Genomic DNA, 17050 nt, shown 5'->3' with positions numbered 1-17050 from the left:
GTCTGGAGAAGAAAAGCTGATGCTACCCTCAGTCTTGTCTCATGCCAACAGTAAAGCATCCTGAGACCTTTCATGTGTGGAGCTGCTCCTCATCCAAGGGAGTGGGTCACTCACAATTTTGCCCTAGAACACCTATGAATAAATAACAGTACCAAAACATCCTCCAACAGCAACTTCTCCCAACCCTCCAAGAACAGTTGGGTGAAGAACAATGTCTTTAGCAGCATGATTGAGTACCGTGTTATAAGGTCAAAGTGATAATTAAGTGGCTCTGGGAAGCAAACATTGACATTTTTGGGTCCATAACCAAGAAACTCCCCGGAACTTAATCCAATTTACAAAATTCCAAGCACTGATTATGAAGGAATGGGTTTGCATCGATCAACATTTTGTCCAGAAGGGGATGGAGAGCATGCCAGGGCGAATTGCAGAGGTCTTGAAAAAAAGGGCCAACACTGCAAATATTGACTCTTTGCATGAACTTGATGTAATTATCAATAAAAGCTTATTGAACTTGTAATTACACATCAATACAGCACAGAAACAACTGACAAAAAAACACTGAAGCAGCAACGTTTGTGAAAACAACGATCCATGTCATTCTCAAAACCTTTGGACACGACTGTATTGGTCATTTACAAGATTAACAATGTCTGGATTGGAGTTTGTCAATTTAGACAAAAAAAAAAAAAGGTTTGCTTTCAAAAAAAAAAAAAAAAAGAGGACATTTTTCACAATAGGTAGTGTAAGCACATGTTGAAAAATGTACACATACAAGATATTAAAAAAATTCTAGAAAAGAATGGTTCTTCTCCATAATGGTTCTTAGCCATATTTCCTACGGCCATGACTTAGTCAGCTTTTGCATTAGTGTCTACATACAAACGTTTATTAGCATATTTATTTTGTCACATGAACTAGTTAAAAATCCTCTCACCTGCTTTGCTGCAGTCTACAGAGAAGCTGCTCTTCTGTCCCATGAAAGCTTTGCTCAGACCTGGTCCTCGGCACACCACCTTACTGGCATCGGAAGCCTGTCTGGGTGGGGGTGCACCGAAGGCATTTGTGCTGCTGGACTTTGAGACAGAGTCCACCATCAGAGTGGATGTCTCGCTGGCATTGGTTACGTTCACCAGGCGAGGTCCTGAAAGAAGGGGGGGGGGGGGGGGGGGGGGGGGTGTTAGTGAAGTGATTGTCATTGTAATACACAGCACAGCACACGGTGACACAAAGAAATATGTCCCCTGTATTTAACAATCACCCTTAGTGAGCAGTGGGCGTCCATGACAGGTCCCTGGAGAGCAGTGTGTGGGGACGGTGCTTTGCTCAGTGGCAAGTATAATGTTTGTGGTTCTTTATGGTGCAAACCAAATATATTCAAATGTGACTAATACCTGTGACCTTGGCCTTGAATGGACTGCTGGTGATGTGGTTGGGTCCTCCATATTTGATGCTGATGAGGTAGTTGCCAGGGGCCATGGGAGTGTAGTGTACTTTGTAGCCCTCTGGGCACTCCTGACACTCCATCTTCACCTTTGATGGGCCCTCGATGGTCACGGCCAAAGAGCCCGGCCCTGCTTTAGAGGTGTTGATGGTGAACTCGGCCTGGTTACCTGGAAACATTCAGAACGCATCTTAACAGCAGACAGAAGTGCAGCAGGGTCCAGTTACTGACTCACAACAAACCCATAAAGTTGCTCATTAATAGTGTCTGAGGTCTGAAAATGATTCACTCCTCATAACCCATATATGTATAAACACTTTACTTTGATTAAAAACAAAACAGTTAACAGATTAAAATTATAAGTATGGCTGAAGCCAAATAATTTACACACACACACACACACACACACACACACACACACACACACACACACAAAGTAAAAATGGATTGCCACTGTTAATATGAGACCATGGTATAACAATTCTTATTCTTAGAGTCCTTGCTTAGGAAACTGATGTAACCTGTATAAACATACACAGATTACCTGCACTGCTAAAAAAAAAATAATAATAATTTTCTGTGTATGAAATACATATACTAAATACAATAGTTCTTACAAAGCACATGAAATTAGTTTGGACTTCAGTACAGTAAGAAACATGAGGGTGCAGATCCACCCATTTGTGATCTAGTTCTTCAGCCATCTGCTTGGTAAGTGTTGTGTCAGGAAGCTCTACACATCTGCCAGACCAGCAGGCCAACACACTGTTTGTGTTTGCTGGTGTTTAATGGGAACGTGTGGTTATCAAAACCCCCCACCCCCTTCAAGCATCACCACTCTAGACTCTTTCAGATGGTTGTCTTCAACTGCAATTCAATTCTCTTTGGCTAAGGGCCATTATAAATAGGTTGCGAGGCCTTGACGTTAAAAAATTGTCTCGCTGTGTGTGTGTATGAAACTTGATGCTTACCACTAATTTTATTAAGATGATATGTGATTATATTATTAATTAATAATATATGCCAGCAATATTAATAAAACTGTTCCAGAGCAGTGAAGGTTATGTAATGAGGGCCATGTCAACGCTGTTAGAACCCACAGAATCATCTAAAATTTCAGAGTCGAGATGCTGGGGATGGACTGACCTGTGGTGCCTCTCTCCAGCCCGGCTCCATAGGCGCTGACCAGCCCAGCATCCCCGCTCTGTCCCGGCTCACCCACCCTCACCTGGAATGGGCTGCCAGGGATGTGGCTGCCATTGAACTTCACATGGATGGCGTGAATGCCGTTCTCTCGGGGGATGAAGCGAATGGCGTACTTGTCTGAAGGAGGATTAATTTGTCTCAGTCAAGTGCACTGAATAAACAGCATGTACCATGCAGGCAAAGAACTGAAAGGGCATTAAGGACAAGTAATGACAACAGAATGCTGGCAGCAGTGAGAGCTGCTCCTGCCAGGGAAATACCAGCCAATTATCTAGCAGGAAAGGAATGATAAATCATAGTTCAATAAATTACCACCAAAGCAAAAACACATTATTATTACCTGTGTATTTTGTTGACGGAAGGGCAAAAAAAAATACTGTGCATTTAGGTTAAGGCTACTCATGCATAGTAATTATATAGTGCTGCTTATCTTAACTTAATGCCTGATATGGGTTATCTTTTTAAATGACAAATGGGTGGTCCTCACCTTGCTCCAATTCCGACACAACACAGTCCTCCACGGCTCCTGAGGGACTATGCACTTTGGCATCAATGTTGCCCTGAGCGCCATTTAGACGTACGGCGAACGAGACTGGCTGGTTTGCCTTTAGGCCAGACTCCTGATGAGCAGCCAACAGCAGAAAGTTGAGCAAGTGAACACACCTCGGCCCCTCATATATACACCGCAGGGTTCAACATCTCAAAACACACAAAGATTTTACCTGAGCCCACCCTGGACGAGCTAAAGCTGAGAGAGGAAGAGCCCAGCCATACTACTCTGACTAAGGAGAAGGTATGAAACACAGGGTTCATTACACTACAGAGGACTGGAGGGGGGGGGGGGGGGGGGGGGGGGCACTACAGGCTGGGGATTCCACCTCTTTCTGCTTTAGACGTCCTCGGAAGGGAGCTTTTACAACGAAGACCTGTTAAAAGCCTTTAAATGAAACACAAGAGAAACACCAAATACCACACCAGTGACTGACATCCAGCAGCTACTCAAAGCAAGGAGGTCCCCCAATTCAGATTAATCCACATATTTTAATCTGTAGTCTATTAAAAGGTGTTGAAGGGGTTGATAGATTATACCTCATCACTGCAAATAAATATATGATGTCAATATAGTGATTAATAATTTTGATTATATTAGAAGGGTTTAACACAATACAAACTTAACATTTCTTTGGGCTACACTAATCTGTCTCTCAATCATTGACCTTTAAAATGAAATCTTCATATTCCAGAAATTCAAAAGAAACAAAAAAAAGTTTATTTTATTTTAAGAACTCATTTGACAAGATTTCTATGTGTAAGATAAATAATCTACTTTCTGAACTTATTTTATGTTTTTATTTTTTATTTGATTTCAGAGTACGCCTGCCCTGTGCTTTTGATAGCTGCGGATGTGTATAAGTGTGCAGATGTTTCCTCGTGTCTCACCTGAAGACTGGTAACAGTGAGCCTGCGGGCATCATCCACTGGTGCACACACTGGCACCAGGTATGGGCTGTCGGGGATATGTTCATCGTTGAATTTGATGGAGACCTCATAATCACCTGATCATGAGAGAGACACAACGAGAGACAGAGTAAGTGCAGGTATAAATATGCATTTATAAAAATGTAAATTAAGACCATGACCATGTAAACTAATCACAAAGCATTAAAATCTGTGCAGAAGTGGAGTATGGTTGGATTGGTAAAGCACTAATAAATGGAGAGACTCTGTAGTGCTGTTCATACCAGGCTCTTGAGCCATATAAGAAACACCACAAGAACCATCCTTCCGGTCCTCAAAAGAGATCTCTGCTCGGCTTGGGCCCTCCACTGCAATGGACAGACCCCCCGCTCCCGCTTCTCGAGTCCAAATGCTGAATTCAGCTACACACAGGAATAAAAACGCATGTAGTTTTAAAAACAACCAAGCTCAGTGAGGTCAGACTCTACATCACATACCTGGGATTCCCACTTCTGCTCTCTCCAATCCTGGCCCACCAGCTGTGACTTTGTGGGGTCCTCCCTCACCCAATGGGCCCACTGTGAACTGGAAGGGGCTGCCAGGCACGTGCTGACCTCTGTACTTCACCCCGACCGTATGCACACCCATCTCGTGAGGCACAAAGCGCACACAGTAGGTGTGGTTGCCCACAGCCACAATTTCAGCCTCCTCTGTGGCTCCTGATGGGCTGGTGACTTGAGCGGACACATCACGGACATCAATCTCTGCGAGAGAGAGAGAGAGAGAGGGGGAGGAAATGAGTATAAAAGCTGCAGGAATTTGGAAAGAGTCATGAGGAAACTGGCAGGTTTATAGAAGGTGACAGCAGACGTGCTTCCCAATCCTGCTTCTCTAAGCAAACGCACCAATTTTTTAAAGAAAGCTGGAGGTACATGAACACAGTCTGAAGGTGAACAGTTACTAGTAGGTGCTCAGGATTTAAATTCAAATTTTATTAGTCACATACATAGTCATACACAGTATGATATGCAGTGAAATGCCTTAGCGACTGCTACAGACCACAGTATTGCAAATATTGCAAGTATACAATGAACAATTAAAGTAGCCAGAATGAACTAAACTACTGATGCAAAACTTATTAGATTGATAAAATAATACCAATTAGTCATGAATTAAGAGTGAAATGTATGCGCAGCAGTAATATAGTAATTAAAACTACCATTTCCACCATTTTGATTCAGGAGGAGGAAAGGGCCGCAGGAGTTGGAGCTGTGAAGGCAGGATGGGGAAACTGCTGTTTAGCGCAAAAAGCAGGGGGACAACCACTCAGCTCCTTCACAGCACTGAGCTGCAACCTTAAATAAGCACACACTAATGAGGCATGAACTGTGTGTGTGCGGTGCGGTGTGGGAGCCATTAATACATACAGGCTTTGTTAAGCAAGCAAGATCGAGCGCATTCTGCCAACCTCGTGGTCCATCATGCCCAGTGCTTTAACACGCACCCTGCAGCCCCAGGGGCTGAGACAGGGGTGCAGAGGTCCACAAGCCCTTGGCTCTTCTCTCTGACAGGGCTCTCATTCCCGAACGTGACGAAAAGGCCACCCCTCCACCCCCCAGGTGCAGGGAGCAGCGAGTGCGACAGACTCCACGTGACAGGAGCTCACGGGACAAGGCCAGAAGAAACCAGGTCACTACAAGAAAAGGCTCAAAGAAAGGAAAACAGAGGCAGACACAGAAGAAACAGAGCACTGATGAAGATTAGAGAAGGTGAAGGATTACGTAAAACCGTGCTTTTGACCACTGGCAACAGGGCTAATAACCGGGCTACAGCTAAATGCTGCAAACGAACAAATGATTCGAGAGTACAGCTAGTCAGATACATTCTTAGTTCAGCACAAAACCAAATTTAGTTAGTGCACCTGCATTAGGGATGCTAGCAATGAAAACCAATTGCTATAACAAGTTAAAGTTCACCCTACAGACAAAAGGTGCCTGTTGGTATGGTGATTAGGGTTTTGCTCTCTCATCTCCTCGGACCGAGTTCAATTACTGAACAGGGAAAACCATTTGGGGCAGATATTGGCCTAGCGAATAAGGAAGTGGACCCGCAATCGGAAACTTGCTGGTTCAAATCCTGAACCGCCAAGGTGGCACACAGAAGTCCCTTTGAGCAAAGCACCGTCCCCGGGCGCCTTTCATGGCTCCCCACTGCTCAGTAAAGTGATGGGTTTCGACATTTCGTTGTGTCACCGCTTGCTGTGCAGTTTTACTTCACTTTCACAAAATGGTGACATGCTAGTAAAATACATATTCATATTACTGTGATCCTTCTGGTTGATACAATCCTTACATCTAGTTTGTTAATTGGGAAGGTTGTTCTGGCAAACTGTACTCATTATGAACCAAAGGACTAGTTTCAAGGGGAGTAGGAAAGGCAAAGATAAGGTATTGCATAAAATTAGCACCAGATGCTTAAAATATTTATTTAGAAGCACTATATGTTGGCTTTCTGTAAGAGAGAGAGTGAGCTACCTCTTAATTCAAATCTCATTAGTCAAGAAATGAATTGAACCCAGCTCTGGAAAGACCAGCAAAAGTAGGAAGAAAGAAAAAAAAAAAAGAAAAAGAAAAAAAGTCATCAGACCCGTGGAGAACATAAAACGAGAAGTTACATATACAAACAGAACCTCTACCACACTTTGGAAGACATGGAGTGTTTGTTTAGAAGGGGATGGAATTTACTTCTGGTACAGTAGACCAGACAAAGCAACAAAACACAGACACAGGAGGTGGAAAACTTTCAACTGAGGGGTAACATGAGACGCATCTCACACACACACACACACACACACACACACACACACACACACTTCACAATAACTACCTAAATCAACCATTTATTAGCTCATCAAAAACTTCAAGGAGAGAGGTTCAAGTGTTGAGCAGAAGGCTTCAGCGTGCCCAAGAAAGTCAAGCAAATGGCAGGACCGTCTCCTAAAGATGATTCAGCTGCAGGAACGGGGTGCCACCAGTGCAGATCTTGCTCAGGAATGGCAGCAGGCAGGTGTGAGTCCATCTGCACGCACAGTGAGGCCAAGACTTTTGGAGGACGGCCTGGTGTCAAGAAGGGCACATCTCTCCAAGAAAAACATCAAGAACAGACTGATATTCTGCAATAAGAACAGGGATTGGACTGCTGAGGACTGGGGTAAAGTCATTTTCTCTGATGAAGCCCTTTTCCCATTGTTTGGTGCATCTGGAAATGATTGTCTGGAGAAGAAAAGCTGATGCTACCATCAGTCCTGTCTCGTGCCAACAGTAAAGCATCCTGAGACCTTTAATGTGTGGAGCTGCTTCTTGTCAAAGGGAGTGGGCTCACAACTTCTCCCAACCATCAAAGAATAAAAGTATAAAAAAAATCTATCAATCATGTGTTTTAAAGGTGCCATGATATGAAAATTTCATATTTAATTTAACCTTAAAACAGGCTTAATTTAATTTAACATTAATATGAGTTCCTCTAGCCTGTCTAGCATGATTCTGCAGTATCTAGAAAGAGTAAAAGGGTAAAGAATACATTGGCCATTCTGCTTCGCCATTCAGAGAGCGGCAGCTCAGGCCATCGGATCTGGAATTTTGCCCCTTATGACATCATAAGGGGAAAGGTTACCTTCCCTTTCTCATGCTTTTCCCACCTTGGAAAGAAACTTCAGATACAGTATTAGGGGACCATTAAGACTGATATAAAGGCAAAAAAATGATGTCATGGAACCTTTAATTTCTGGCCCAATTTCAAGCTTTCTACAGTACAATTATCTACCATACACCATCCAACACTGTAAATGCGGGCGCAGGATTCAGTGTCTGGCATCAAAAAGCCTTTATTCAAAAGTCTTTACACAGCTGGAATTCTTGGCAAAGGGCCTGAGAAAAAGACTGCAAGTAGCTACCCTGACAATGACTTTTCAGACCTGTTCACCTGGGCTCAACCGTGCAGCTCAGAACATGCCGTAAAGTAACAATTTAAAGCCTGACAAATTACAAGGGGTTTGCCAAAATTTGCAACCAATGTCTACATGTCTGTTTTGACTCCCCTGCCACGTTTGCCGCCTCCCTTCTGTTTACCTATATCCAAAAATTCAATCCCCACAGCACATCCACTCAAGTTCCCACTCACGGTCAAATTGATTGTTTCCTTTCATTCTCAGTCTCTCGACAGACCCCCCCAGATCATCCTCCCCCCGAATTCCAATTCTTCCTCTCAACAGTGAGCACCCAAGGAGCCTTAAATCACGACAACACGGCCCATTATTGGGAGGGGCGGGCAGGCGGGCGGGTTCAGACTTGGGTTATGTGTGTACTAGGAGCTGCCAGTTTCCAGCCCAGGTGGCAGATGTCTTACATTTGATATCTCCATTCCAACCCGAACACATCAAAGCTGGACCGGATCGAGCTCTGGGGTTACACCGCCATAAGTCACCGGAAACATGACAGATTCTTTCAAATCGCTGAGCTTTTCCAACAGGGGAATTCAGACATTCAGAGGCCAAAGAGGTCATGACAGAATATAACGTTTTGGGACGGGTGGAATATTTTTCTTCTTCTCACACATTTGTGAGGGCCTGCAGTAATTAATATGAAAGAGCACGAATATTTACAGAAACATTACTACAGAAAACAGTGTTATCATGTGAGACGAAACGGTCAGAATCTTTAAAAGACAGACTGAGAAATTCCCACTTACCAGGTATCTTAAGGTTCAGGTCACACACACTGCCGATGGCGGCGACAGAGGCGGCTTTCTGTCTACGCGTGATGCTCTCACGGATACGTCCCTCTCCTGTTACTTTCACTGAGAAAGGACTTCCTGCAGCGAGACAAGACACCGAAATTTGCTAGTATGAACACTTGTGTGGTACCAAGTCAAACACCATAAACACAGAACATAAAAAAACAAAAAAACAAAAAAAAAACAAAAAACAATAGCTTTTTAAAAAAAAAAAAAAAAAAAAAAAAAAAAAAACTGAAGCGTTTAATTCATAATTTTGTCTTCATCCGAATTCGGCACAGAATCAGAATTTTTTTACTCGTACCTGGAACATGCTCCTCTGCAAAGCGAATGGACACTATGTAGGTTCCTGGCTCTGTGGGGCAGTAAGACACACCACAGGTGCCATCATCCATGTCCTCTGTCTGGATGTCCACTTTACTGGGGCCTTCAATGGACAAAGCCAATCCTCCGTAACCTACAAGGCCAGAAAAACATTAGTTGCTTCTGGACTGCAGTTCAAGCAACTGAAACCTGCCACCTCACAAGAGGAAATGTCATGAAAACTTCACAATAACGTTTAAACTGCCATAAATGCTCTGTTCAGTCATTATGAAATTAAAATGTGTGGTTTCTGTCCTAATTCTACACAAACATCCTGCAAGCACTTTTTTACAACTTGACTGGATCAAGTCCCACATTCTTACACTAATTTCAAAATGACATTAAATTAGCCAAAGTAGAGATATTTTTGGCACTTGTGCTCTGTACTAGAAGCAGAGAAGCAGAGAACTGAACAAATGGTGTGAAAATCCAGTGAAATGGGATGTAAATGTGTGGTAGTGTCCCAGTGGGGGCATGAAGTATTCCCGTCAGAATCTCTCAATCACCCCAGGAATCCGGCCTTCCCACTGCCATTAAAGCTGCAGGAGCGGTGCACGTCCCACGCAGGCTTTAATGTGGAATGCACAGGGGAACATAATTAGAAAAAAGCAAGCCAGAACGAGAAATGCTTCACCCATGAGGAAAGAGCCTCAGAATGGGAGAGGGGTGCCATAGCGACCGAAATAAACAAAGAAATCGGTGCCAGAGAAATGGACCAGGTGCACCTACATCCTGCATCTATAAACTTTTATTTCAAGCAGAAACAAATGTTATTTTTCACACTCGCTTCCATGTTTAATGATGAAAAAAAACAAAACAAAAAACTCAGACCTGCATCCCTCGTGTCAACCACAAAGTTGGACATCTCAAAGGTGCGTCCATCCAGCAGGCCCTGGCCGTACACCTTCACCTTGGTGGCATCCCCGATCTCAGACTGCACCACCATGATCGTGATGGGGCTGTTGGCCACATGGCGGCCATTCTTTTTGATGCTGACCACGTGCTCCCCTACCTCTCTCGGGATGAAGGAGATGCCTGGCGTGGAGAAGAAACACTTTACTCCTCAGAGAACACGAAATTCACAAATTCACTGACTGTCACCGAAATCAGGCCAAGGTTAGTTGAATGTGACCGCGAGGCAGCCCTCACCGATGTGGTTGTTGGGCTGTCGCTTGAGAAGACAGGGCTCATCGCGGCCAGAGGGAGCCTTGATGCTGGCGGTCAGGAGGCTGAGGTCCGTCTCGTTGATGTCCAAGGAAAAGTCTGCCGCTGAGCCAAGTTTGACCTGAGATCTCCTCCGGTTGTCCTCTAAGGCAAGATGTCAGGACTTTGTTAGCAAACCAGTTGAGCTAAACATAATTACTGAGGACATTAGGAACGCTGAATTTCACAGAACCTGTGATTCGGGCGGTGAAAGGGCTGCCGGCGATGTGCTTGTCATTGTAGCGCACCAGGATGTTATAGTCACCAGGAAATGTGGGAAGGTAAGTGACAGTGCAGGTGCCGTCCTTATTGTCAACACAGCTGATCTCGGCCTTGGAGGGACCCTCAATCGCCAAGTCCAGACCACCTGTCAATCAACATTGACAGTACAGCAGCAAATTCAGACCATTAACAGGATGAAAACGGAACATGAATACCTGCATATTTACAATGTGATAGAGAGACTATTAAGGCCGGACATCCATCCTAGAGGCAGTGGTGGCCTAGTGGTTAAGGAAGCGGCACCGTAATCAGAAGGTTTCAAATCTTGATTAACCAAGGTGCCACTGAGCAAAGCACCGTCCCCACACTCTGCTCCCCGGGCACCTGTTATGGCTGCCCACTGCTCACTAAGTGTGATGGTTAAAAGCAGAGGACACATTTCATTGTGTCATCGTGTGTTATGCTGCAGTGTTCCACAATGACAATCATTTCACTTTAAACACTCAAACACACTCTCTCATTGTATATATATATATGTGTGTGTGTGTGTGTGTGTGTGTGTGTGTGTGTGGATGGGATAGGATAATGATGCGTATTGTGTGCGGTGACATGTATTGTCTAGTGAATTTACAACCAAAACCAATGGGGCACTGGTGGCCTAGCAGGTAAGGAAGCAGAAAGTTTGCTGTTTGCCACTAAGCACCGTCCCCACATACTGCTCCCCGGGCACGCCCACTTGGTGAATTATTGCAAAGGCCACTTTTCATTGTGTCACCGTATGCTGTGGTTACTGTGCATCAAAATGACAAAGTCCTATTAATTAGGGCTTTCCACTGGCCTTCAGAGGCATCCTCTGTGTAGATGGTGAAGGTTGCGGTTTTGTTGGCGGTGCCGTACACCAGTCCTGGTCCATATGCAGTCACATTGGGGCTGTTTGCGTTGTTGACATAGAACTGCAGAGGGCTTTCTGTAAGGCAAGCAAAATCATGAACTTAAAAATCAACCAAAGCAAAAGGTCACCCAGACCTTTTTTTTAAATCACCCAGACAGGCGCAACAGCATATCCTGTACAGACACGAAATATCCCATGTACCTTCACACAATGCTGGATACACTCATAAATTACTTGACATACAGCTAAAATTAGAGCATGTTTGCACTGCTCAGATATAATAAAAACAACAAAAAAAAACCCATCTAACTAGTTGTGTACAAAGTTGCGGCTAAACCCGGTATCTATGGCAACAGCATTCCAACCACGCCAAATAAGGAACAATGGGCCATTCTTTTCGGCTCCATTGTCCTGCCCAGGACAGGATATCCACATGTGAAAAGACTTGAGTACTTATTTAGTCTTAATAAATTATAACCCACACAGGAATTCTTGTCTATGGGAAATTCTTACTGGATCAAAAGGGAACATCACGCCCCTGTGGGGGATTATCTGATTAGGTGGTTTGAATCAATCTCGTTCATAGAGAATGTAAAATAAATAAATAAATAACCCTAACCTCCCTCTGATCTTAGCAGCACATGGAACCACAGACTGTGGGATAATATATGAGATGATGTGTACGCCCACCCTCTTGAACATCCAGATATCAGCCTGTCTGCGGCTCACATTCCGCAGCCATGATTTCATGCAGGAGCTCCACCGACCCCCTCAGAATAAATCACCACGCAAAATGATTCTCTCATATCATCCTCGCTTTTATGCTGTTTGAACAGATCTCTTGGAAGGGGAGTCCTGTCAAAAAAAACCTCTGAAGCCCCCCTACTTCCCTCAAGCCACCCTGAAAGACTTCCAGCCCCCCTGGAACGACTTCAAAACAAAAATTCCCCAGACAGGAAATTCATCATGAAGCATTCATTCCAAGATGAAGAATTTATCTCCAGTGGTTGGCACGAAAGTTCCAAGAATTGCGGTTTTCCCAAGCAAGGTCAAAGAGTGCTGTTACAGGTGGTCACATGATCATTATCAAAACAAATGGCTAATTTTTGGACATTTTTGGATGGGGTTACCTGGGATCAAGAACAGAAAATTGTTCTAGGAAAACCACAATTTGAAGGTGCGGAATCTTGACACCAGGCAGTGAGCGAAGAGCCTGACCTGGTATGTGTGTTCCGTTATACTTGATGTGCATCTCGTGCAGGCCGGCCTCCGTCGGGGCGTATTTCACCGTCACCGTGCTGTCCTTGTTGTCTATGATCTCGGGCTGGGCCGTCTTTCCAGACGGCATGTGGACTTCGCCTAACGAAGGGGGAAAAAGAAGTTTCCCTAACTTAGTTGTCCATTTAAGCTATATATATATATATATATATTTTAATTAAGTTAAAACAGTTTTATTTCTGTTCAGTGATGTTAGGTGGCAGACACGTGCTCTTCCTCCACTGTTTAGACACCAGGCACAATGTGTTTTTTACGTGCTCCTGCAAGTGTTGAAATTTACTTCTCAGAATTATTGGCACAAGAAAAAAAAAAAAAAAAAAAAAAAAAAATTATATATATATATATATATATATATATATATATATATATATATATATATAAATATATATATATATATAAAAAGTTAAATAAAATGAGTTTAAAATCCATTAAATACTTTGTCAGGCATGCTATTGTTGAGTGCATAACCTAATCAGCTGAAACTCTTGTTTATGAGAACATGGAACTCGTTTAATTCTAGTCGTCCTGAGCAGGAAAGCTGGAGGTGTGCAAGATCTAGACCACATACACCAAGCTGATCTTGGTTCTCAGACGGAATTTCCCAACGGATCCAATTAAATCAAAATGTTATCAGTCTCATCCAAGATTTACAAACAGTCAGTGAAAAATTAATGAATGGAGTTTTACCTGAGATCTCACCCTTCCGGAAGGAGAAGGGAATGACCACGTCAAAGGGGCGGAAGCCAGTCCCGTTCATGCTGTTCACAGGAATGTAAGACCCGTCCGTCACCTGCAGGGAAAAGCCACAGACCGACTTAAAGCCTGACAATTTTTCCCACTCCCAGTGCCATGAACCCAGAGAAATGCTGATGAGAAGAAAGTTCTGGAGGCGGACGGAAAATAAATAAATAAAAATCGGCCACAGCAGAGACGTGCAGTGATGAAGGAAGGGGGAAAAAAGCACAGATGCAATTCACCCATCATACCTGGAGAACCTGGAATAGGTCCTAAAAAGAAGAGAGAGAACCAATAAATAAACCCCGAAAGCTATAAGGAAGAACAGGCAGGTGGAGAGGAGAGCAGATGCAGGTCTCCTCTGACCATCTTCTTCCATGGCATCACCACCACCACCACAACCGCTATTTTTTATCCACCCAACACCACCTTCCCATGCATGGCTCCACAGATGGGGCTCTCCTTTTTCTGCTGCCAATGGTACAGGCCACAGTTCTTTCAAAAGGTCCTTATCAGAGTTTTCCTGACTTTATCTGTGGGAACTTGTCTCCATCCAGTAAGAGATGTTCAAACATTTATTTAAGTCGAACAGCTTTTACAGTCAGTAGTAAAAAAAAAAAAACGAGGCAGATTCAGGGCAGAAGAGACGAGCCGTGAACAAGCAGAAACTTCCTGAAACAAATGATAAGTGAAAAATAAGGAAGGAAGGGAGGAATCAGGAAGAGAGAGGAAGGGAGATTGGTGGGCGTGCAATGAGGCAGATGCTGATCACCATTTGAGTACAGGAGGCAGGAGTGTGTGAGCAGCTCCTCTGGAGCAGACTGAAAGAGTGTGTGAGAGTGTGTGTGTGAGAGAGAGAGAGAGAGAGAGAGAGAGAGAGAGAGAGCTTTAGGGTGTTTGAACAAAGGATGAGTGTTTGTACCCAGGGCTGGAAACCGGCACCCGGAGCGCCCTGTTTCTGTTGGACGGCCTGCTGTTGAACCAGAGGAACTTCGTCTGTGGCCTGAAGAGTCATAATGGAAGTTTGAACACACACACACTGGTCGGTCAATCCAATAATTAAATATCATAGTAATCATGGGATCTCACCATCACTTTGAAGGGACTCTTGGGGATGTTCTCCCCACCAAAGCGCACGTAAATGACGTAGTTGCCGGGTTTTGGTGCAGTGTAGAAGATGTCAAAGGTGCCATCTTCATTCTCAATGACCTCCGCCTCCACCTCTGTCCCATCTGGTGTCACCACGATGCAGGAGACCTTCCCCTTCCCAGCTCCTTTAGTGTTCACCACAAAGCCCACTTCCTCTCCAATGCCAATGGTGGGTCCAATTCCAGGACCTGATTGAAGGAAAAATGTTGTTTTAATACATGTTTGTTGTACATTATTATTTTAATTTATGAATATTTAAAATTCAAATAAATGTACAGTTAATGCAGCTGCATTTGCATTTATTATTTTTAAATAAAACAACTCTCCTTGCTGTCAAGCACTAAACAAAGACTAAAGACAAGCAATCAAATTTAATTAATATCAAAATAATGAATTAGTTAAATCTGAAACAGATTAACCCTAAAAACAGACAAACCCACACACCTGTCACCGTGCACTTGCTGGCATCTCCTGAGGCGGTGGCCCGAACGCGGTACGGCGAAGTGGGGATTTCATCTCCGCCATACTTGATCACGATGGTGTATCGGCCCACCTTGTCTGGCACGTAAGAGACCTTGTAGGTCCCATCGTGGTTGTCCAAAATGTTGACATTTTTGGTTTTACCGTCTTGGTCCTGCAAAAGCATTTACGTATTTAAAACTTCAGATTATACTGAATCAGATTCCAAATTGTGTAGGTGGCCACGCCCGATTTCACTACTACTGCCGATAGTAAAATGGGAGTGTTGAGGGAACCAGTGGGATCGGATTAGGATGGTTTATTACAGTCATAATCAAGAGAAGCTTCATTAATTACTTCAGCAGTGAGAGTGAGGAAAGCTCACAAATGCCCTACACAGATGCCCTACACAGGGGACGTTTCTGGTGCCTGCAGGACAGCCATTTATCTGTGGAGTGTGGAGACTCCTGCCGTCTCCACACTACAGACATGCACGATCTGCTATGGGCGAGCATCCAGCCAAAAGGGACAAAGGATCTGCCTCGAATTAAGCAGGGTACCAGGTCTTCAGTGGACCACTCCAAGGGATTTTGACCCATGCTAAATACTTCATTATAAACACATGCAGTCCACATAGTACAACATGACACAGACTCATCACGTGGTTCAGGCGGTCAATAGCAAGGATGGAGAAATGCTGCCAGCCGCGTTTAATAAAGAGTTAATGTCTGGTAGTTGAATCATGGCAACTGGATTTTCTTTCTTTAACAGAGTCGTTTCATTCTGCATCCGCAGAATGTCAATCTGAGGGAAGTTGGCTTGTGCCCTCAAATTTATCCTCCAGGTTGGCTTCACCTCAATCCCGCCTTGAATAAGGTAGTTACGTGGAACAAAGGCAGGGGGGTGGGTAGATGTGACAGCCCCGCCCTGGCAGCTCCTCCTACCCCCATTAAGCAGGTCGTTAAATGTGGCCAACCTGGTGGACGTGTAAATTGGGCCTGATTTTCCTGGGCATGGATGAAAGGGCAGCATTATAGGTTGGAGATAAGTTAGAGTTAATGCTCACTCACAGTGATCTGTACGGACAAATGGCCCTCTCCAGCATCCTTAGCGTCGATTGTGAACTCTACTGGCAGGCTGGCGGGCACGCCGGTGGTGAGGCCAGGCCCACTGGCACGCACCTTACTGGCATCGTGCGTAGGCAACACCCGCACCTTGAAAGGGCTGGAACATGTGGAATAGATTTATATTTAACACTTATGTGACCATATAGCAACCTGCTAAACTTGAATCATGAAGAAATAAACACTTCACAACGCGCTGTTAATTAGAAATTAAAAACCTTACCCTTAAAAAAATTATCATTTTTTTTTTACCATCCAACAAGTCAAATTTGTACCTTAAAATGTAAACTCAATAATAACATCCCTCAAATATCAAGCCTTGGCCTGGTATTGTCTGAAGCCTGAAGTGTCTTCCTAGTCCCTTTTGCATGGAGCCCTTGAAAGTGTATACTTGGCCATGTTACTAGCTAATGAGGTTGGTTTGGTGGTTTGTTTTAAGTACAGAAAAGTCATCTTATACAGAGAGAGTCACACATTTCTTTAAAAATTAAGCTATCATATTAGAATGTTTACGTCTATACACCTACCTTCGTGGAATCTCCTCATCGGCATATTTCACCAACACCGAGTACAGCCCCTCCACAGAGGGAGTGTATGCCACTGTATGGGTACTGTCTCCATTATCGGTAACCTGCACTGGCTCAGCAACACCTACAAAATGAGATTTAGGAAGATTTTCAGATTTTTTTGTTACTAGGCAGCTGCACAAATATGATTCAAGATGCA

General features: G+C 43.9%; 1 protein-coding gene across 6 annotated transcripts in view; it reads right to left on the bottom strand.

The window, feature by feature from the left end:
• Positions 1-17050, bottom strand: part of flnba (filamin B a) — a 54665-nt gene that overhangs the window by 1644 nt on the left and 35971 nt on the right. Inside the window, exons 26-46 of one of the 6 annotated variants that reach the window (XM_028997655.1) lie at positions 16852-16975; positions 16271-16424; positions 15186-15375; positions 14682-14929; positions 14515-14595; positions 13545-13647; positions 12798-12938; positions 11526-11654; positions 10659-10832; positions 10412-10570; positions 10094-10297; positions 9204-9356; positions 8855-8977; positions 5613-5801; positions 4606-4872; positions 4393-4530; positions 4091-4206; positions 3138-3270; positions 2591-2767; positions 1395-1613; positions 938-1144 (exon numbers count right to left, since the gene is read on the bottom strand). In XM_028997655.1, the coding sequence (XP_028853488.1) occupies positions 938-1144; positions 1395-1613; positions 2591-2767; positions 3138-3270; positions 4091-4206; positions 4393-4530; positions 4606-4872; positions 5613-5801; positions 8855-8977; positions 9204-9356; positions 10094-10297; positions 10412-10570; positions 10659-10832; positions 11526-11654; positions 12798-12938; positions 13545-13647; positions 14515-14595; positions 14682-14929; positions 15186-15375; positions 16271-16424; positions 16852-16975 (3429 nt within the window). Of the gene's footprint in view, positions 1-937; positions 1145-1394; positions 1614-2590; positions 2768-3137; positions 3271-4090; positions 4207-4392; positions 4531-4605; positions 4873-5576; positions 5802-6727; positions 7187-8854; positions 8978-9203; positions 9357-10093; positions 10298-10411; positions 10571-10658; positions 10833-11525; positions 11655-12797; positions 12939-13544; positions 13648-14514; positions 14596-14681; positions 14930-15185; positions 15376-16270; positions 16425-16851; positions 16976-17050 lie in introns of those variants that run through there. The other 5 variants (XM_028997657.1, XM_028997656.1, XM_028997658.1 and 2 more) reach the window with 5 other exon arrangements.

Source organism: Denticeps clupeoides, chromosome 12 (assembly GCF_900700375.1).
Source record: "Denticeps clupeoides chromosome 12, fDenClu1.1, whole genome shotgun sequence".
Lineage (NCBI taxonomy): Eukaryota > Metazoa > Chordata > Actinopteri > Clupeiformes > Denticipitidae > Denticeps > Denticeps clupeoides.
This window is presented reverse-complemented; position numbering and strand designations above follow the sequence as displayed.